Source organism: Puccinia triticina, chromosome 2A (assembly GCF_026914185.1).
Source record: "Puccinia triticina chromosome 2A, complete sequence".
Classification (NCBI taxonomy): Eukaryota; Fungi; Basidiomycota; class Pucciniomycetes; order Pucciniales; family Pucciniaceae; genus Puccinia; species Puccinia triticina.
In genome coordinates this window covers 2,890,357-2,913,424 of record NC_070559.1, presented here as the reverse complement: position 1 = coordinate 2,913,424, position 23,068 = coordinate 2,890,357, and the positions used below count along the sequence as shown (strand labels likewise).

The following is a 23,068-nucleotide window of genomic DNA, read 5'->3' as shown; positions in this document are numbered from 1 at the left end:
ACCTCTTTCTGACCAACCCTAGCTCTTCATGTTGGAAACACTATGCCTTGGTCAATTTATCATACCTATGTGTCTGCCTATTCCCACTTCATTTCCTGATCACCCACAACAAGCCTTTCTACACCAAGGAACAAGCCGAGTCCATGTGTGGTGTACCCCCAAGCTTTTTTTGGAGATCTTTCAACTCAAAAGCAACTTTATTGGTCCATTACTTGGTCCTGTGGGCAGCTGCTCAACACCAATAACTAAACACAGAATGAGCGCATCTGACCTAGTACCTAAAATCTGTAAGGATCCCCAACTGAGGGGCTGCATCTTCAGTCCTGTTCAAAACAAATCAACTGTTCTAGCTGCATTCATGAACGCCCAAATAAGTCTCTTGCCCATCTGGGACTACAATACAAATCTCTTTTTCAATATACGGCAAACAAAAACCAGAATGGTGCACTACTAGGCCGGGACTTGTTTCAGATAGTGCTCAGAAACTGTGTAACCAAGCTGAAAGAACCCCAAATCACAGCTCTTCAGTTTCTGAAGATGAACAAATTGGCCAAAGATAGTAACATCAACAACTTGTGGAATCACTCTGTCAACAATTGGATACGGAATAGTTGTGACCCTACCAAATTACAAGTTCTCAAGACCAATGAATCTTCTCGCCGTGTATCAATACTTGCTGATGATATGGGCTTGGGGAAAACTCTGACCACCCTGGCACTTGTTCTAGCAACTACAGATTTGGCTAAAACTTTCCAGACAAGCCTTTCAAATGATCAGCACATTCACTCTGCAGCAACTCTCATCATTTGCCCCTTGGCAACCTTGTCTAACTGGAAAAACAAGATTAGGATTCACTTTAAGGAGAGAGCCATACCTTACATAATCCTCCATGGAAGGGACCGTGGAAACATTACACAGGAAGATCTATTGTCTTCACTGGCGGTGTTGACAACATACAATATGGTGGGAACCTCTGGAAACTGGCTACACAAGAGTCAAATCACTATTGAATCTCTGGAGTTATTTTGGTTCAGAATTGTCTTGGATGAGGCTCAGTAGGTTTCCATAAGTGTAGAACTTTCATCAGTAAATGAAAAAAACATTGGCTGACTATATAAACTATTCAGTATGATTCGGAATCCCACAGCCAACAGGACAATAAACATTCTCAAAGTAAAATCAAAACTGGTCTTGTGCCTCACAGGAACACCATTCCAGAATTGACTTACCAAAGTCCAAAGCTTGATCACTCTCTTGAAAATTTCACCTTGGGATGAGGAATGGATCTGAAGACAGCACCTTATCCCAGGGATGAATGTTGGTGCGCAGGTTGCAATCAAGACGTTGAACCAGCTGATGGAAACTGTATGCTTGAGGAGGACAAAGGATGTGCTGATGAATCTTCCTCCAAAGATAGAAAAAGTCATAGTCAACAGCTTAGGCGCACCGTGGGAGGGTATCTTGAGGGACTTTGTTCATTCAGCTCTTTGGAAGACTTTGATCTACTGGCAAGCCGTGGGATTCATCAGAATTCTTCCAACAGCTGACTATAATACAACAGTTCTGCAACCTCCCAGTCTTTGCACGTGATAATATTGCCTTTTGATGGAATTGGTGCTGGCAAGCCTTCGCAAAATTAGTACACCTGGTAGAGAACCTTTGAGAATTTTTAGTGGGTGGAAACGGGATTCTGACACCAAAGACAGTAGTTTTTTAAAGCTTTGTTTCTTATCTTGAGATGTAAGTAATCTCCTTCATCTCATGGCACTTGGAGATAAACAAACTGACATTGCATGTGATTCAATTCAACAAGAATTGAAAAAGCACTCAATGAAAAAAGTTGGTTTCAACATGGCTTGTAGGCAGCTTGAGCATAGCAAAAAGGGATGAAATGAAAACCTATCATGATTTCAATCAGATCAAAACTGTAACATCCTACTGGCTTTGATACAAGCAGCGGGGGTTGGAATAGATTTGAGATGTGCACAAAGTGTATATGTGATGGTAAGCAGCTGGGTCAATGTGTTTTACCAAGAATAACAAGATCTGACCCTGGTTGTGGTGTCTCAGGAACCAAGTTGGAATCCAGCAATAAAAGTTCAAGCTATAGATTTTCTTTACCGCCTTGGACTAACAAATAGGGGTTGTGTTTATAGATACTATGTAGAAGGGACTCTGGAGATATACACCAGGTTCAAAATAGGAAAGGAGAATTGGCATTGTAGGTATTTCTTTGGCTGTCCACATCTTGTAAAGGGTGTTATTAACGGATTTTCTGGGCAGAAATTTATTTTCAGTCTCAGGCTGAGTGTACCATTGCACAGAAATGAGGAATATGAGTGTGCACAATTGCTGATGAGCAACTTGTCAAATGAGTTTGGTGATAAGAAGATTTATGACTCACAGGGACCTTTGTTCAATAATAATAGTTTTGAAAAATCTATCTTGGGCTTTGGAGCAAGGAGCTTGATTTGAATTTGGGACAAGGTGGCCAAATATTCTGGAGAATAACAGTTGATTGGTAAATTCCTGGGGATATTGCTAAGGGGTGCTTCGGAAGTTGCAGTTGACGCTTGGCTCAGGCTCCGTATGCCCAACTTGATGAATTCCAACTATGGCTTGACCAAAGCTGCTCTCAAAGAGAAAATGTCAGTGACCAGATTACATCCGCCAAATCAGCACCAAGGCTAACGTTTTCTCTTTTTTGGTTATTTAGCAGCCAAGCCTCACCTACCGTTGGCTTGTTTTCCCCTTCAGGAAATCAAAACTCATACAAGGTATGCTTGTGTGATTGCCAAGCTCCTAGCCTTTGTCAAAGTGGCCACAGATACCCCACTGGCGAGCTTCTAGAGCTGATACCAGGCTGAATTTGAGGAGAAATTGATGACCTTGATCACTACGGCATCTACCATTCAACCCAATCCCTCTGATGCTGAGCTTCAGCCCATCTTCATCCAACTAGACTTGTTGATGACCAAACTGGTATCCTTCCCCATCTCATTGAGGAAAGACTCACGTGTTTAATCTGCCCTTGATAAACTTACTGCACTCCCCATAATGATCAAAAACAATGGCTCTTTCTACAACTGTGCCTCCTTGTCACACATGATTGGGGACATCAGCATGGTATTTGAATTGGAATGGTCATGAGTAGGCGGGGGATGCTGGCCACAACAGCTCAGGAGGGGTGGGATCCAACTCGGAGAGAAAGGGGTGGGAGGGCAGAGGTGTCCAGGATGAATGAACACTTTGACTGGATACAAAACAATGCTCTACCCTCACCCTTCCAGACTATCCGTGACTGGATGCGGCTTTCATGAACAAACCAAATCCAGAGAGCAGCCACTGGGTTGACTTGCCCCTCACAAAGCTAGTTGTTGGGACATCTACTACCTCTTTGCCCTCAATCTGCAAAGCTCTGCAAGTGACAGTCCCTGGCTTGCACACTGGATTCCATTCAGTACTCCAGAGACTTGGTGATTGCCCACAATTACCTCTCACTCTCCACCTTCCTCCATGAACATCAACTCCAAGTACTACATGATTGGAGTACCAAGAACAATGCTAGATCATGGTGTTCTCCAAGAGAGTTGGCAGGACAGTACCAACCAAATTGTCTGGGACTGGAGCAGGGTCATAAGACATGCATCAGCTGAAAAGTGGCTGGACCTGGTGGATGATCTACTTTCCATACTATGTCGGATGTGGCCAACCTTCCAGAGGAACTGAGGAGACTGGAATGCTTATTGCCAACACTTGCTACCCTCAGCGGAATATCTATTGGTGCAAGGGTCAATTTGTCCTCCAAAGCTGGTATGACAAGGAGAAGAATATCAGTAGTTGAGCCAAACCATGCCAGGTATACCTGACTGCCAAACTCTCCAAGCAGCTCCATGTTCATCTTGGCTACTTGAGACCAGTTCAAATGTAGGTCCATCCATACTCTCAATCAATGTGGATTCTGTGATTTTCTTTTGAAACAGCACCATCCTGCATGCGCTGGGAAAGATGGAAAGGGCTGATGAGTTGCAAGACTATCTTTGGGTCAATTCACGTGGAGGCTGGATGGAGACGGAGGATTTCACTAGGGTCCTTTGCAAGTACTTCTGCCTGGGAGGATCAGATCCGCTTGGCATTCAAGGCTGGCAGCAATCTGCAGTAAGCATAGCATCAGCACATCTCTCCAAGAAATTCCCTTGAGAGGTCTTGCGCAACAGTGAAACAAATCAAGCGGACAGCTTGGCCTGGCCCAAATCATGGACGCCAGCCAACACAACCACTCCTCTCACACCACCAACGCAGTCTATGGAGATGCTAGTGGGTCTAGGGATGCCAGGGACATAGAAAGCTGACTTATGTTGGCTAGTGAAGCCTGGCAAGAATTCATGGGTGTAAGCTGATCTGGACTGCAACTCAGATCTTCTCTGGAATTAGCTGACACTCCATTTGCATAGATTGATTCAAACTTTCCCTGTGAACAACCATTGATGCCAATTGCCAAGCGCCTGACGCCCATCCAGAAAGCTCATGATCATCACCAGGAATCCCAACACTGAATTCTGGGACAGGCTCCAACACCACTGGTTGAGTGAGCTCTTCCAGGAGGACTTGACAGACCTGCTGGAGGGGGGAATTCTTTGACCTTTTGTCTGCGTCTTCTGGTCTATTACCACAAACGCCTTGTGCCCATTCAATTACTCAAGGAACTTGTGGGCCAAGCTCTCCAAGATCTGCAGGGCTTGAGAAATGGTTGCTCTCAAGAGTACAAGCCCAACACTCACTTGGAATATACTACCCAATTGATTGTTCCACTAGCCAACAATGCTGCCCTCCCAGACTTTTCTCAACCAACTTCAAACATGGCCATCCACTAGGATCATTGCTGATGAAGTTCATGCCTTCCTTGAAGCTGGCTATCAAAAATACCTACCTGGAGTGGTTGCACTAGGCTTCCTCAGCATTCAGTTCATTTTCATGTCAGCCTCACTCCAGCACAGCCAAGAGCACAAACTGTTTGTGAATAGCTTTGGCCATAGGCAGTACCTTGTCCCCTGACATGTCACCTATTGAGACAAACTGCAGATCAAGGTGGACTCCCAAGCCACTGCCCCAGCAGATCTCAGCACCACTTGCAGGTCACTCATCAACAGCCACCTGGTCAAGGAGGAGGACCAAGCAATGATTTTCATCAATAGCAAACAAAGTTGGACGGGAGACCGGCATTGGCAAGGAACCAACAACTGCTTATCCAACCATTGGATATTACAGGGACAAGGGTGACCAATCTAGACCAAATATTGGATCAATTCAAGCAACTGCTTTGGTCTTTTTTCTATAAATGGATGCAGTGGAATGGTTGTGCCTCACCTGCCATTGGTTCCCTTGATGTTCCCAATGTAAGACTAAGTTGCACAGACTTGGGAACCGGCAACAGATTGAACTGGAACAATCAACCACTGAAATTCACTCAACCTCAGCTGGCCAAGGATCTCTAGTGGAAAGATGTGCAGGCCTGTCCAAGACTCCATCAACACCATAAATCACTCAAGAACATCCCCTGTAGACGGGCACGCCACAAGTCTAATGGATATGGATCTGCGGCGTAGTAGGCGCGACACGTGGCAATGAATGCAACAGTAAGAAGTCTGAGATTTCGTCTGTGTAAAGATGAATGATGAAAACAACAAGGGAAAGATAGGCCCTTTTATAAGGGCCGACAACAAGAGAAGGAGAATCAAATGACCTGTTGAGTAAGTATCTCAACAGTAGGGACATAACACGTACAAGGTGTCGTAACATAATATGAAATGGAAATACTCTAAGACAGATACTGCGCGCCTATTGCGCGTGACATACATAAGTTGGCTTCCCTAACTCCTGCGCTAGGCCGGAGTGGGAAGTACCTAGCGTGTACAGCGCGCTCATAGTATGGGCGCATGTCACTCAAACCCTTGTAGCCCTGCTACACCCCTTTCAGAATTCCCAACCAGGCTGAAGAAAGAAGGTGGCAGGACAGGATGCAAGAGGAGAGAAGAGTCCAGGAGTAGGAGGCCTGGGTCAATCAACCTGGTTGATCCAACACACGCTCAACAGGAGCAGGTCAATGGTTCTCATGAGGCTGAGCAACTGAAGCAATTCATCGAGCAGATGGCCAGCTGCTGTGCCATACTGCTATGTACAATCAGGCCAATAATACCAGGCACGCATGATGACCAATCTATCTTGACCAGAAAAGACACTATGTTGCAACAGATGCCAACAGAGTTAGTCTTTCCCCCCTCCCCCTGTCTATACATTGTGTGTACTGAGCATTTTCCTTTCTGAAAAACAGAAACAGATGAACCTGGGGGACAGTACTCTGGGAATTGCCTGGTCAAAGCCTTTTAAACCTCTCTCCTCAACCAAACAACCAACCCGTTGTGGAACTCCTAAAAGATCAGGAAAGAGCTGTGAGGGGAAATAGTCAACTACACTACTAATAATGTAGAAGAGGCTACAGGTGCTGGTGAGGCTGCCCTCTTGACTAATGCTGATGGAGAGAGGGTTACACTAAGAAAAAGAAAAGGGTGTGGCTGATGATTCTCTTTGACTTAGATGACTTTAACACTCTATGAGTTTGAGGTGTATCAATCCTACTGAGTGAGAGAGGAGAAGTGAGAAGGGGAAAACCAGAAGCTCTTTGGGAGTCACTCTGAGATGTGTAGTGAGATATATGCTGGGGGATATATTTGTATAGTGATGAAATTTTATCTAAGTGTGATGAAAAGGTGCTACAGAGGGGATGTAGTAGAAAGTGCATATAAGGGTGATGTTAAAAGGGTGCTACAAAGGGGATGTAGTAGAAAGTGCATGATAAGGGAATACAACATCTAGAGGGGTGTTTATATATGTGAGAAGTACTACAGGGGGGTGATACATGATGAGCACATAGTAACAAAATCTGAAGATGAGCAGTAATAATGAAGGTGCAATGACCAAGGAGTGTACATGAAAGGTAAGTATGTAGAAGATGAAATAATGAAGAGCATTTGATAATAGCTACAGGAACTATGAAGGAATGTACTGCTGATTCATATGAAGGGTAAAATGAGTAATGAAGTTATGTAAGATCTGCAGTCCTATGTAGCTATGATACTAATGAATGATGTGTGTAATAATGCTAAGGATATGTATGAAGAAAATACCTGCCAAAACTATACATGCCAATAACTGCTGATCCATTTGGAAATCCTAGGTGAAATGAGTGGGTGACTAGGGGTAAATTGGGGTGTAGAATCTGAATATGAAGTAATAATGAGGTATTTATGAAGGGTTTTGGTGATATGAGGGTGATAGTATGAACAGGAACAGGGTTACCACACCGTCAATGACTATTTGCAATTGGTGTGCACTCCCCTTTGGTAAATGAGAAAAACACAAGTTCCACCAAAATGGCCATATAGCTGGGGAATGTGAATCTGGGCTCTCTGGATTGACCAAGAGACTCTGCTGGCTTGTCTATCAGACCCGCAAGGATACTTTATTCCCAGCTGTCAAGAATTTCACCCCCCAACAATCTCAAAACTGGATTGGCACCTCAGAGTGGGCCTCTGTGGAGTCAATGCGTACTGGTTTTGATTGGTGACCCCCCCTGAGTCTGCAGCTGAATTTCTGCAAAGTAACCTGTGGGTGATCCATGAGAATCTTGATCTGCCTCAAGAATTACACCATAATTTAATGTGGACAATTGAGAATACTGTGTGTTTGTGATGTTAGGACAAACCCCCAATCATGACTGAAGGGGGGTTTTATATAGCCTAAAAAAACCTTATACTTTTGTGTCTCTGTTTGTCAAAAAAGGCTGTCTGGTCAAACGGGTTGTGAGATGTGACTGGTAGGAGGGGTTTATAATATACCCTGTGGAACCCCTAGTGCCCAATCCTGTTTGTCAAAAATGGTGAACTGGTCAAACGGTGTAAGACTTAAAAGTGGTTGTGGAACCCTTTTGTTGAATGGAGAAGTGGATAAAGGAGGTGCAAGCTCTGCCCTTCCATACCACCAGCTACAAGACCCACCAAGCTCAGCTTGGCAAGTTTTAATAAGGTGATAGGAGTGGTATGCTCAAGATGAGTTTGTTCAAGACACCGTATAAAGAGTTGTTATTGATATGTAGGGGTTATTATGACTATAGTTGCAAGTTGTACCAGGTGGTGAGTGAATCACTGGCGAGTAAATAAACTGAGGAACTACACATGAGGGGGGAGAGGGCTCCTCATAGACAAATGTGAGGGATTTTAGCTCCAGGGGAGCCCTGAGTGAGGGATTTTGGCGGGCCTGGGCTGTGTACAATTTATGCAAGGAGTGCATGCATGATGTTGGGAACAATGGCATGTGATGCAGTAAAAACAAATAAAAGTGGAGGTAGAAATTTCTAGGATGCGGGGGCACAGCCTGCAGGGGCAGTGCTAAATGATCTCATGTGCTTACAGAACAAGGACAAACTAATATATTCAGTGGGATTAGAGTGGATTAGGTCAAATTATGTGTATATTGGGGAGAGGTGACTTGAGGTTTGTGACAGGGGTTTGACTGGGTACTACAGGTTGTCCAAAGGGCTAACTTCCTGTGTAGCGGAGAGTCAGTTGCACTTCTAGTGGTGACTAGGGGTTAATTTGGCCGTAGAATCTGTGTGGTTTTATCTTGAGGCCTTCTATGGGTGAAATATACTTACAAGAGAAAACAATGAGTGGTACTCCAAATTTCCTGGCTTGAGCAGTAACCATGTCCAAGTGGAAATCAGATTGGATTGGTTGGAGTAGTTCCTCCACTCAAGCTAAGATAACCTGACAACTTCTTGGACAAGAATATGTCCAAGAAGCTCCATGACTTGGACCTCACTGGCTCAGTTGGTCAGCTAAATTAAGCCACCTGGTTTGATGAGTCTGGCACATTGGCCCAGCTGGGTCTGACCAGACATCAAACTGGATTTGATGGGTACTCAACAGCCCAAGCAGTCTGCCAGCTGGTCCTAGCAGTCTGTTGGCGGTTCCAAGCAGTCTGCTGGCCGGTCTGAGCAGTCTTTTGGCTGGCCCAAGCACTCTGCTGGCTGGTCCATTCCGGCTTACGTTCCCTTCTAGTACTTGTTGCGGGTTACTGGTAGCGGGTCACGCCACACAGCTGCCCGCAACAAGTTCAAAAGCTCCTCGGCTATTGCCCCTGCCCATTTGTCTTTGTCACCAGACTTCATGGCCTGTTTATATGTCTTAGGAATGTCTACTCTGTAGAACGCGCATGATTGGAGGACTGCATCAATGAGCAATTCTTGATTGTCAAATTCTAGCTCATTCACAAAATTACCCAGGGTAATCTGTTGCACAATGAAGTCCAGGGACATTTTGTTGGCTGGAGTTCCACTTTGACTTGCATTCAGCACTTTTGATTGTGACAAAGTTACTTTCTGTCAAACATTGCCTCACAAGGCGTCTTCCCTTTGCTGGCCTTGTTTGAAACCCGGTTGAGAATGTGGTTGGCCCATAAGAAAGCCTAATTCCGCAGTAATTGACTGTTGCTCAAAACAGTTCTTCCCATGTCTGCAACAGTGTGATTGAAATGCTCCACAACCTCATTTTGATAATGGTGGTAAGATAGAGATTGCTTGGCAATAATGTCTTTCTCTTTCAAAAATTTGGAGAAAGTTTGCTGGCAAATTCTCCTCTGTTATTGCTGCACAGAATCTTCACAGATTCACTAGTTTACTTCTCAAGCCTCCAAATGATCTCCATGAGGACATCATTCGCCTCTGACTTGGCTTTCAGACTGCGGACATAAGAGTACCCAGTCACCACATTAGGGAGAGTCAAAAGATATTTGGTGCCGTTGATTGATTCTAGCGGTAAAGGCCCCATCAGCTTGGTGCATAGAATTTCTAGCTGCTCTGGCTTCCTCATTGTGCTTGTCAGGGGTTAAGCCTTGTTCTTTTAGTGATTGCACATATAGGGCAGTGGATTTTTCCAGGTGGGAGATCAGCTGTCAGTCTGAACCCCAATCTAGCTTAAGTAGGGACCAAATCTTGCGCAGGCTAACATGCCCAAAGAGCCAGTGCCAGAAAAAAAGCACTTTCTCAGTTTCAGTCAGGGACTCAGCCCTCCAGGAGGAAGGATAAACCCTTTCAAACGGGGCAACGAGAGGGTCATTGGCTGCGTTTGTGTGCACCGTAACCGTGTCAGGAGAATTGGCAATTTGGCCTTTGATTTTGACTGGACAGGAGAGATAGGAACAGATTTCGCAGACACAGAAGAAGAAAATGTAGAGGAATCAACAAAAGGTACGGGGCAAACAGAGGAGGGAATCTGTGAAGGTGAGGAAGAAAAGAGGGGAGATGTGTGCGCCGTGTTGGGGGGAAGAATGTGTGATCAATGATTCTGTTGTTTCGTGATCAAATGCGGGATACACCATCTGTTTTTGACCCGCTCAAAAGGGCAACAAAGTTTTTTGCGCGCCTTGTGCGTCAAAGATAACAAACTCATCACTTGAGCGGACATAAAAGATCAATTAGCTTTCCGGAGGACCGCCAGGGAAATGAGAGTAGAGCAAGCCTGCTCACAGAATAATACACCAGATATAACTATGGGAGTGTTTCTGGGCCCTTGGAAGCGTAATTCTCCAGCGCCTGATATGAAGGCTCCTGCTCCTGACGTTGCCACATTCAAAGCAATAGGGGCTTTAAGTGACAAAAATTACAGAGGAGATTGATACCCCCTGTGAGGTGGTGGGCAGCACCCAAGTCAACTATGGCGGGGGTAATCACATCCAATTCTGCCATCATGGCACCAAAGTCAATGTCCGCAACCCATCTGGAAGACCAGAGATGTTGGCCTCCTTTGCTGAGGCCCCACCCCCCCTTTGATGCCCTGGCCGGGATCTGGACTGGCTCTGATGTTGACGCTGGTGCTAATTTGGGGTGGGAGGGTAGCTGTCTGCTGGTCGCAAAGATTGATTGGGCGGTTGGGCAAATTGATTTGGGAATTGAGCGTGAGCAGGGGGGTAGGGTGTTGGGTATTGCTGGAAAAAATGGCTGGAATTGAACAGCTGACAATGCTGAAAACTGGGCGGGGCAGACCGTAAGGAAAAATTGGTGGCGGATAAACTGCACCAATCAAGGGCAGGAATGGTGCTTGGTGGGCTTGTTGACAAGGGACTTGCAAAGGTTGGTGCAACAGTGCTCCAGGTCCACGCTGCCAACGGTTTACCGGAGCTGACTTGGATTGAGCTGGGCAGTCCCGCAGGTAGTGTGAGGCGTCACCGCAGCTCCAACACCTGTTTGCCGTGACATGCTAGAACTCCAGTGCCGCTGGCCACTTGACTTCAGGTTTTTCAGCCAGAAACACTGCTTGATTGAAAAGCGGTAAATCAGTCAAGAAACAATGAATTGCTGGTGAGTGAGTGGAGGTAGCTGGCTGTGTGTGGTTGTCCTGTAGCTTGCACGCTGCAAGTAGCTGAACCAGCCTGTCAAGAGTTGGTGTGACACAGTTGGTAGGTGGTTGGAGCTCCAACTTGATCCGTCAATCAAAATCTTGTCCAAGAAATGTGTTGCGGCCAATACTGCTTTGAAGAATGAAGCCCATGAAGACGTCTGCAGTTGAAACAACTTTCAGATTCTTCCATTCAGTTGCAAAGCCACACCGGCCGCCATTGGGTCTGTTGAATTTTTGAACTCAATAAATTGATAGAACAAGTCAAGCTGGGCAGCACAACTGATTGACTTAAAATTTTGAAACATGTGTTCAAACAAGTCATGACAGGAAGCTGCACCATAGACATCTGATTTCAGTGACTTGTGGACCATTTCAAGGAAGATGGCTTGGCCAATCTTCTCAAGAACTGAGTTTTTCCTGGTCTTTGTGAAGAAATCCTTGTCACTGATGTGGATCACAGCTTTTTCACCCAGTTCTTGGGCCCATATTTCAAAGTTTGTGCTGTCGGCAGTCAGGATGTTGTCCGTGGGGATGTTTGAAGTCGCTGCATGGACTGCTTGACCAAAAATCTTTGACTCTTCAAGCTGCGCTTTGGCTTTGGCTAAGTCAGCCCTGCGTTGTGCCGCAGAGAGGTGGGGTGGAGCATCAATCAAAAACAAGGCTGGTGGTGGGTGATTGGAGGAATGTCAATGTTGGAGGGGGATTCTCTGGCTTCTGCTGATGGGGCTGGTGACACAAAAGAAGGGGGGGGAGGTGGAGGAAGGGGGGCCGGGGGGGGGGGGGGGGGGGGGGGGGGGGGGGGGGGGGGGGGGGGGGGGGAAATTGGCTGGGGGAAAGTTGAACGCAGGAGGGGAACGTAATGTTGTTCAGTCAGAACAGCGTCCGCGTTTGAGGATGGAAAAATGGAAGCAGTGGCAGTTGTGGGTAGTATTGGTTCCTGGGTGTAGCTGGTTGGGTTTGCTGCCAGGCCCCTGGCATTTGTTGATTGATGTCGGTGATGTCTCCCGGCGGGTTATTTGTTGGAGCAGTTGGCTGGCTGTTGGTGTCAGAGGCTTGGCCAAAAGTCTGGTCCAGTCAATGGGGTGTGTTGCAAATTGAAGCTGTGACTGCGTTGACAAGATCTTGGCCGCTGAGTTTGGCAATAGATCTTCCTGACCAGGCCAAAGTGCGGCGTTGAGATCCAGAAGGGGGCTCTGTTTGGCTGGGGTTGGACATAAAAAGAGAAGAGGAAAGGAAGAAAAGAAAGGAGGTAGACCAAAGAATCAACCAAGGCAAGCGAGCAGCCTGAAGCTGCTTACTTGATTGTTTGAGTTCTCCAGAAAGTTAGAAGAGAGGAAGTAGATATTGGAATATCAAGGTTGCATCTAAGCCCTGCCCCGTGCCAGGGAGCAGATTTGACAGTGTTGGTGTACTGCTTAGCTTTATTGCAACGTTCTTGTGTTTCTGCAGTCAGAGAAGGTTGTGGGGAAAAACAAAGAAGAACTCAGGCTTTCAAGTAAACAGACACAGACACCTGAAAACCCCTGAAGATCCACTGGAGAACCTAAGGGAAGCAATGAAAATCCTAGAGGCAGAGGGGCGCCGGTCAATTACACCCTAAACTGGGATACCGTGAAGATTGCTGACAAGAATTGAAGATACAGAAAGAAACAGGTCAATTCAGCTTGCCTCAAAGCTACCTTGTGGTGAGTAGAGTGATGGTTTTTTTTTTTTTGGTATGGCGAGATTTACAGGCTCATGACCTGATGTGACATGAGTAATGGATAACGGTGAAGATCCAGAGAGAAGGCTATCCAGCCTCATCTCCAAAGACAATAGTATGGTTTTTGAGGTAGGCAAGTGTCACCATATGTAACCTAACTGGTAAGGTTACAACAACCTGCACAGCTTTCTGTATTGCTGTGTAGTCTGCTTGAGTGACTTGCACAGCCCCATGGTTACTAAGCCGCTTTATTAATGTGGCTTATTGTTGCTAGGTTACTGTAATAAGTGGCTTGTGGTTGCTGCACACCCACATCTGAGGCTGGCTGGTTGTTATGTAGCCACATATATACACACAGATATATGTAAAAGGGCAGTATGTAAGCTATGAACATGCAGTTGTGTAGAACTGTGTATGTAAAATGGTGGGGGTCAAGCCGTCAAGGCCGGCCGGGGGAGAGCATGGGCCCCATCTGCTTGTCAAGCCCACCTTGCTATGCACAACGGTTGATGACCGCATGGGGCAAGCACCTTCAGGATTTTAGGGCTGCAAATCCCTCTGATGATGGCAATGCCTGTGATTGCATCTGACGTCATAATTGGCGCAATATTTGTCATCTGGCCCAAAGAGCCATTGGTTAGGGTTACCTATAAATAATCAGCACCAGAATGCCCAATGTTCTACACATACTCACCTTCAGAGTTGACCTAAACGCACTTCAGGTTTTTTACGGGCACCCAAAAACCCGTCAGCACAGCCTGCATGTCAAGTGCTGCTGAAGTGCAGGCTTACCCATGCCAATGATTGGATGTGCGCTTGAGATTCAAGGACCAAGTCTGCACTCTCTTTTCTCAAGTCCACCCCAGGACTGCAAGCATGCCTTCAATGGAGGCTCACATGTAAGAGTGCACCCAAGTTTGTCCGTAAGGGCAGAGGACAGGCCAGTTTGGTGCAGCCCGTGTGCCGCCATGGTGAACCCAGGACCCTTGACGTGTTTGCATGCTAGTGTGGAACGGCCAAGGGGGCTGGAAGTGACTAACTTGGTTTTAGTGAGTAATGATGAGCTTGGAGGGCTTGTTAGCCTGGACCCAGGGCAAGAAAAATGATAGGGTGGGCCAAAGCGGGCCTGTTAGCTGTTTTGGGAGCGGATTTTAATATGTTCCGCCGCGCACTAGGCGGCATGAAGAGGCCGGTGCTTGTTTGCGTAGACTTGCAACCGAGTCAAGGCGCCTGGCTGGATTTACAATGTGCTCCATGTTTCCCAGCCAGAGCTTGCCTAGAAATGGATCAGGACCAACGGCTGCACCTCCCTCCATCCCTGACCTTTGCCCATAGCAAGAGAGATCACTAGTGGGCCGGTGCACTCCATTAGGGGTGCCGTCTGTCCGACCTACTCTCCTCAAGCAGGGACCTCCTCTCCCTCTGTCTCCCTGCCCAAGCAATGACAATAGGCTGGGCAGATTGATAAGATGCCTTTCCACACTCATTCAATCAGCATTGGCTCCTCCAAAGCTGGCTTGAGCACATCAACAAGCATCAGGCTTCAATAAAGTTCCTTGTTTTTTTCTTGTTTTGTTTAACCGGGCAGTTTCTTATGCGCAGGTGTTGCCGCTCTCCTTACCCCCCCAAAAAAAAGCAAACAAAGCAGGTCCAAAAATGGATGTTGTTATGCAATCTTGACCTGGACACATGACTGGTGGAGAGGCACCGTTGCCGCACCAGCTTGAGCTGGCAATCTGTTGAGATGATGAATCCTGTTTAGTAGTCCTTGTATGCTTGTATGTAGATATGCTTCTACCAAGTAGCCCATCACTTTTGCCTACCGGCTCCTCACTCAGTTTCTTCTTCCTCACTGAATCTAATCCATATCTTCACTGCCAAGCCCCCTTTGTGAGTATTGGTAGCCCTCTCAGTTTCAGTCCCTGGTGTCCCTCAACACAATTGTTGGGATTGATGAAGCAAGAGGTTCAAGAGGAAGGAACAGGCCAGCTGTCTTCTTCAAGATCTAACTAGACTTTGTGTGCCAGCAGATTGACAAGTATAAAAATGATCCAGCCTTCTTGCTCCCTCATCCCACTCTCACATCTCATCACCATTTACATTTTGTGTCACATCCCCCGGGCCCCATCACTTGATCTGATTTCTGATTGCGCACGCGTTTGCCATTCTGCTGCACTCTGTCGTATTATTTGTTGAAGATTTGTCTCATCACCATATATATATGTTCCATCCCCCCAGTTAAATTTCAAGATGCTGCACATGTTTCAATTCCAATCGGCTGTTGTGCTGAACCCCCCCTCCTGCTCCTACTCCCAATGCAGAAGCCCTGGAAGATGCTGCCTTGCTGTTTGCAGGATCGGTGTTCACCTCACAGCTGCACAACCTCAGCACTTCCCCCCAACGCTTCAACTCAGAAGGTAATTTCTTCCCCCTTTTCCCCTACTTGCTGACTTCTTTTCTCTTTTTTCTTTTTGGAATAAGACCCACAGGAAGCAGTGTCACCCACCCTCCAACAGCATTTTCACAATACGGAAAAGAGAATGGAAATACTTCTTCACAATATGGAAAAGAAACTGAACAGCGCATTCAGAAAAGCGGAGAGGCGGTCCAAACGGCCGTGCAGACGGATCAAGGCATGACTTGATAGGATTGAGGGAGCCCTCCACCAGCAGATTTAATATGCCAGGGTACATTTGTTCATCAAACTCCACCTCCCCACTCTTGAGCCCGCTCCCTTGTCTAGTGGATCCAGCACCACTGCGTCATCTTCATCTCTCTCGTCAATCATGGACTCCCTTACCTTATCTGCTTTGTTCTTTTACTCTTCTGTTTTGTTTCTCCCATCCACACCTTTTCTCTTGTTAGATAACCAAGGCATTTCAAAGAGAGTCTTGTTTATCAAAATTAGTCGTTGTGTTCTAACGGGAAAGCAGTCACAGGTCACTTGTTCCACCTGTTCACAGAGATGGCGCTAGCCATAGCTGCTGCCTTCTTGGTCACTGGGAGATTGAGTACACCAGGCTTTGAGGATAGCATCCAGAACAATGCTCTTGCCTCCTCTTTGCTCAAGGTAAACTCAGACTGCAAGCAAGATAGAAGTATTGGGCGCTTGCACTTGGCAACACATTCTAAATGAACCATGTCTTTGGAGATGTATAAGGACTCAGGGCTATACAACGATAGCACAATGTGGTAAGCTCTCCACACCTCCGGGTCCGGTCTCCTAATCTCGATAAGATTGCATGATAAAACACTAACCTATACAACGATAGCACGATGTGGTAAGCTCTCCACACGTCTGGGTCCGGTCTCCTAATCTCAATGAGGAAAGAGAATAGGAGCCGGGCCGGGCTACCGCATATAGTCTACATACAAGGTTAGGTTTCGGGAACAAGCGGTCTCATGATACTAGGTTTGGCTGGCGGATAAGTACATAGTATGGACATGTACTATGCAATCTTGACCAGTCGTCTAACAAGATATGACCGGCATGGTTTAAGCCTGCTCACCGCCACAGGCCTGTTTGGACAAAATATTATGGTCGGAGACTCCAATGCAAAAAAACTTACAATTTGCTAATAAATATATCAAAGATACAATCAATAAACACATCAATGGGGCCGACCTTTGTTTGCAGATATATCTAAATAAATATGCAACCATAAGGAAGGAAGGGGCAAAACAGTGTGAAAAATCCACAGGGGAGCGTCTTTCAGGTGCGTACAACCTTTGCGCCGTTCACTCTCCACCTTCAAAGAAACCTGTTGGCTGTACAAACATTTCCACCCCGGCCCGTTGCTTTTGATCATCAGAATTGAACAGTCCATATCATTCAACCATCCTTGCGCTTTGCAATACCCAATATTCCGCAGAAATCCCCTGGACTGACTTGCAGAGCTGAATGGACGTGGTCCAGCGCACTCCTTGGCTTGCTGACCCTGTGGCAATCATCACTACCAAATTAGTGCTGAGTGAGTCAACTGTGCTACGTATCTAATATAGCCGGCTGTCTTTGACCAATGACCAGAGAAAGTCTGGTTCAGTTTTGTCCAATTCCCAGCCCAATCTTGGACCAGATGAACACCTATCCAGCAAAGTCTCCATGCAAAGCCAACATTGGAACACAACATGCGGTCTCCTTGCATCATGGACCTGAGAGGCAGCGACCCATCAACGGCTCACCCAAGGTTGCTTCTTTGCGCCGCAAAATTGCCAAGGGTCTTGGCAGACAAGGGCTTTTGGTTCCCGGCCAAGCGCCGGATGATTGCTGTTTTGCTCACTCCAAAGTGATACCCACTGGTGAGTTCTTTAACAAGATGTCTCAACTGGCTTGTCCAATATTGCTTTCTCGCCTCCAATGTGTTGCAATCCGATCCCACATTCACCCCTGTGGTGGCAGTAAGCGTGAAGGGGGCGCCACCCTTTACAAAGATCCTTTCATTATACCTCCTGTCCCCCCTGCAAGGCGTGGGCACCACAGACAGTGTTCCATGGTGTGTTCTCCATGATCTACTGTTACTTTCATAGGTTATAAAGGTGCAAATGAGCAACTGACTACAACCGCTTACAAAGTGACACTACTGACTGAGCCAACACCAGAAATCCTAATTGAATACAGAAGCCAACCTGCTTTTGTACAAACTATTCTGTATGACATTGCCTTTAACAATCCCAAAGAGAGACTCAATCTCCCGTCATTGAGCAACGCATTCCTCCCCAGCACAGATGGTGCAGAAGACATTGCCAATTACTTCACCAAATTATTCAAATTCCAATGGTATAGTTTCCTACCTCTCATTGGAAACAAACCTGGGATAAATGTAAGATGATCTCAGTTAGACCAATTAATCACAAGTGGTTACCGCGTGATGTATAATTTGTTCTTCATCTAATCAAGTCAATAATTGAAAACTGGCAAGATTTTGAAGGATTTGCAAAATCATTTGCCAATGTAGCATTCCGTGATAAGGAGATAAAACCCACCCTTGCCAAATTAAGCCAGTCCTTTTCAAAATTCTGGTGGGATTTGATCAATTCCCACTCAACAATACTGACAATAAGACCCTGCATGCTTAAGTTTACTGGTTCCCCCAATAACGTTACCTATGAACAATTCAAGAAGGAGACTTTACACATACTATTAGACTCCATACTTCACAACGCTTTCCACATACAATCCAATGAGAAGATGTAATCAGATTTTCCCCCAATGTGACCTTGGCTATCCCTCAATTTCATGGTCTTTTGATATGCATAATCATACACCCAGCTGTCCATTAGGTATAGCCATACGCCTAACCACGTTACACTAAGGAGTAAGTTGTAGGGGGAGGTGGTTGAGGGGAAGGCAGGGGAGGGGGGGGGGGGGGGGGGGGGAAGAATGAGTTCTGGACTCTAGTGTTGGAGAGGATGACAGAGGTGTACCAATCCTTGGCGGGGCTAGAGTCTTGGTTCCCATCAGAAGGCTTAAAGCCAAAATGTTGAGAGATCCAAACAATTATCCAGGCCTGAGACAAGAAGAAATCCTCTTGAGGATAGAGTTAGTCTTGGATCAACTGGAGAAAACGGGACAAATGTTGAGGATCACCGGAGAACCATAATTCAGCAATCTTTGGTGGCTCCAAATAAACCAAATTTTTACCCCGGCCTCCTCCCACATCCACCGGGTGCTTGTACAACGGAAAGGGCACCAGTTGCCCCTGCTGAGGATTTCTGCTTGCCAATTGCCAGGTCTTGCCCGGACGCAACTGAGGGATTGGTGCTACCGGGTTAGGAACAAACGCAAACCAAGCAAAATTTGGAGGATCTGCAGGTGGGGCTGGCAGGACTTCCTCAAATTGAGCTGGGGGAGGAGGAGGGTGTTGCCGCAAATTGGGGTCCTGCATGATTGTGATCAACTGTTCCAACCCTGACTCCATTTGTCCAACCTGTTTATCCAACCCATCCAAACTTTGCAAAGAAGCACAAGGAACAGCAGAGTTAATAATGCTATGGACCTGAGAATGAAGAAGATTGGTGTCTAACAATAATTGTTGGGCCTGTTGTTGAATCTGGGAATGTAGGTGTCAAGAGCAAGAGAGAAGCATTTGGTTATTTAGTCAACATCACACCCACCGCCCCAAAAAGGGAGGCAATATGTGCAGGTTGCCATGCTGTAACCACTGTATAACACTACTAAAACTATACTCTTACACCCAAGAAATCACCCTGCAACATGGGTTTTACATGTTTCTAACTTCTGCCTTTTGAACACCAGCTACAAATTCAAAGGGTGCCCAATCAATACAAAAATTATTCCTCCTATTGCATATTACATTCTTGAACTTGATAAGAGTTCTAGCTGTAAATAGGATGAGGTGCATGCAGGATAACCATTATGACCATTTCAGCAATTGCACCTTTTGTTTGTGTTTCTCAACCAAGGTTGCAATGTTTTATTTATCTATTCTGAAGATTACAACAGATCACATAATGCAATCAATAAGATAAAGGAACTAATAACATGTTTTAAAAAAGTACTACTATGACTGACATGGCAGCAAAAAATTTATTCACCCATTGCAGACATGAGAGAAGGGCTTGGAAAAAAAATCAAAACAAATGTTTGAGTAGACACATATTTAGCAGCATCAACTACTAACAACTACTCAGTAAGCTGAAACGTGAGCCAAGTGGAGGGTACAAGTTACCAGTGCAAAGGATTTGATCAACCAAGATTCAAGGATGGTGAAGAATTTCAGAAAGCACTGGCCAACTAATCATTTGCCAGAAAGGGCACGAGGGAGTTGGAATTTCTTTTCTGGGAATTGTGCGTCGAGGCACACAAGGAAGTCAGCAGTGATTGCTTGGGCTAATTCAACAAGTTGCCGCCTGCAGAAGTTAAAGAGATAGTTGGGTGTAAGGAAAGCTTCAATGAAAAGGTTATCAATACGCGCCAAGGCGTTTCCAGACAGGCTCCAAAGCCTCGCGGTGAGGCAGATTTTTCTGGAAGATATGTTCAACTGCGGTTAAGAATCCCAAGGCTGATGCCCCCAAGGCTAATTGACAATTTCTTGGTACCAAAATAAGACCGCAAACACCGGCTACAAGGTACAGGCAGAATGGGGTATAGTTGTGGCGCGAGCAGTGTTTTTCCAATTCCTGCTTTTGAAGGACTAGATCTTGACTTTGGGAAGAATTCACTTCTGGTTCAACGTTGGCGGCCGCGGACCTACATATCTATCACCAAATAAGTAATGAAAATGTCAATTATTGTGTTGTATAACTGACACAGTGGTTTAACACCCATGTTGTGCGGCTTTCCTTCATTTTTGTTTGCGCCGGTCTTACACTGACTGAGATATTGAAGGATCTGTAAATGGGAGCCAAGATTGTCTTTGATGAGATTGCTGAACGACAGAGGCTTGAGCGCATATTCTTGTGCAGTCAACTAAATCAAAGATGCGATGCAATTTGACCATTGCGATAGATGGACCTTCCCTGGCCTTGACTGCGGCACCCAATCCACCTGGACCAAAGCTTGCCACCAATCAGCCGGCAAAAAACTTGATTGGGCCACCTGCTGCCTCCAATCCGTCTGCCAATAGCAATAGCTCAATCAACCTGCAAGACATTGTGCCCAATCCAAATTGTGTTCCACCGCCTCCTCCCCCCATGATCACCCTGATCCCACTTGGATAGGTCCCAGCCCCACCCCAAGGCTCCACTTCCACTCTTACCAATCTCTCCAAGAACCTGCCCATCTGCGTCATCAAGGACAAATCCGTCAGAGCCAAGGTTCACACAATCTTAAAAACGTTCCAAGTTAATCTCAACTGTCAAAAGTTCAAGCAAGGTTACCATTCCGTCCATGCCTTTATTGGCTGTTGAGCTAAATCTATTCACAAAAGGACCTTGCCAGCCGCATTGCCCCAGTTCACCCTGGTTCAGTCCGAATCTACTCACGCTGTATGGCTGAAAGATATTCAGAAGTATTGTCAGTCTCAGAAATCATATCTTTCTCTTCTTCCCTTCAAGCTTCACACAGCGTAACTGATCTTCCCTTCTCTCATCAATGCAGTGGAGAAAATCTTATTACCAGCCGACAAGGAGCCATGGTTTGCACCTGGCTTGATTGACATTATGCAGCTGAATCTGGCAAAAAGGGTGGCGTTCAAAGCACACGGTGTAGGGACTCTTGTGGGACACTAAATGTTTATTTGGTGAAAATATCCTCTGAGGGGGAAATAAATTGCTAATAGGTTGAAAGGCTATTACAACTTACGGGTGGTTTGAAAGACCTGCCCCTCTAATGGTACTATGCAAATAACTAAGAGTCTTGTAATCAATATTTATAAAGATGTGGCTGATTCCAAGATAGATCTTACTTTTGTATAGTAATCTCTATCAGACCTAGATTCCTCAAATCACTATTCTTGCAGATCTGTTACAACTTCTGATGCTGGAGGGATAATGTAATCCAGTGGGATCAATTATGTAAAATACAATTGTTGTTGATGTTGGGTTGTTGATGAGAAGGTTGGTAATGATCTCTTCCTTAAGCAATCTCTTGATAAGGCACTTTAATCAATACTAGAGCTCCTGGTTGCTACTACACTACTACTACTTGTTATAATTGTTGTTGATGAAGTTGGTAATAATCTCTTCCTTAACAATCTCTTGATAAGGCACTTTAATTACTACTAGAGCTCCTGACTACTACTACTACTACTGACTCAAACTTAACACTACCACTACCACTACCACTACCACTAAAATACCACTAAACTACCACTGTAACTAAACTAACCACTGTGACCAAACCTCTGTAGGCTGATGGGGAAAAGATCTGATGAGGGGGGGAAAGAGGCCTCCTTATATATTGAAGGGTGAGGGAATTTAGCTCCAGGGGAACTCCTTGTGAGGGCTATTTTCTGCAGGGGATATCAGTTGCACAGCAAGATATGCATGTGTTGCACTGCCTGCCAAACAATTAGGTAATGGATTCTGCAGGAGGGGATATCAGTTGCACAGCAATATATGCATGTGTTGCACTGCCTGCCAAAGAATGATGTAATTGATTCTGCAGGCAGGCTCCTTGAACACCTTATCTGCCTGCATATGCTGCACTGCATGATATCATGTGTTGCTAGGTGACCCAAACAACCTTCCGTAACCTACCATATGCCTGCATGTCCAGCTGTTGCCTTCTTCCATCCAGAATATTGGGGGTAAAAGCCTCTCCTCCCACCTTGCTCCATCCTTCCTTCTTCCTCCTCCCTAATTAATACTTACATCCATATCCCATCATACTGAATCCTAGACCCTTATAAAGTAATATACCACCCTTATAAAGATAATATACCCTTACACAAGTAATATACCCTTATAACACTGCCTTACTTGATACACCACACCATCCTCCCTTCCATTCCTGGTTGAGACATGTGCTCCCAATACCTTCCACCTCTTCTATTGATAACATCCTTCCACCTCCCTGCCATCCTACCTAGTCATGGTCCTCCATTCCATCCCTGATCACGCCGTCCATCCTACATGATCCTAGTCTGCCGTTCTGTCCGTGCTAACACTATCCCTCATCTATCTGTCTGTATCTGTAATGAATCCATTCCTCCCATCAACACATACACTGCTTGTATTATATATAACTTCCTCCTCTTATAATGAATGATAGCTGTATCTATGCTGTCTCAATACCTCTGCAATGTGCTTTTGGCATTGTCACGCCAATGGAGCACCACAACGGTCACATTGAATAATTCCTTGTCTTGTTGCTTTCCAAAATTCAAACCAGGTGGCAGCTTGAGGAACAATGGGATTGGAGTTGGAAGCTTGAGAGCTTGGATTGGTATCTTGACAGGTGCCGGGTGAGGCTGGAGGAGAGTACAACAGTACAAATAAATCAACACATTTA

At 45.7% G+C, this 23,068-nt stretch overlaps 3 protein-coding genes across 3 annotated transcripts; all 3 read left to right on the top strand.

Moving 5' to 3' along the window:
• Positions 1 to 2,589: 2,589 nt before the first annotated feature.
• Positions 2,590 to 3,024, top strand: PtA15_2A294 (uncharacterized protein; the record flags this gene model as incomplete). Its single annotated transcript, XM_053166300.1, has 3 exons — positions 2,590 to 2,648; positions 2,717 to 2,777; positions 2,863 to 3,024. The coding sequence occupies 3 exons, from the start codon at positions 2,590 to 2,592 to the stop codon at positions 3,022 to 3,024; spliced, it is 282 nt and encodes a 93-aa protein (XP_053017536.1).
• A 1,232-nt stretch (positions 3,025 to 4,256) lies between these two features.
• PtA15_2A293 (uncharacterized protein) lies at positions 4,257 to 4,556 on the top strand (the record flags this gene model as incomplete). Its single annotated transcript, XM_053166299.1, has 3 exons — positions 4,257 to 4,321; positions 4,367 to 4,391; positions 4,455 to 4,556. 3 exons carry the CDS (start codon positions 4,257 to 4,259, stop codon positions 4,554 to 4,556), a joined length of 192 nt encoding a protein of 63 aa, XP_053017535.1.
• A 9,267-nt stretch (positions 4,557 to 13,823) lies between these two features.
• Positions 13,824 to 15,799, top strand: PtA15_2A292 (uncharacterized protein; the record flags this gene model as incomplete). The annotated part of the gene is made up of 3 exons (XM_053166298.1): positions 13,824 to 13,902; positions 15,477 to 15,572; positions 15,645 to 15,799. 3 exons carry the CDS (start codon positions 13,824 to 13,826, stop codon positions 15,797 to 15,799), a joined length of 330 nt encoding a protein of 109 aa, XP_053017534.1.
• Between the last annotated feature and the right edge of the window lie 7,269 nt (positions 15,800 to 23,068).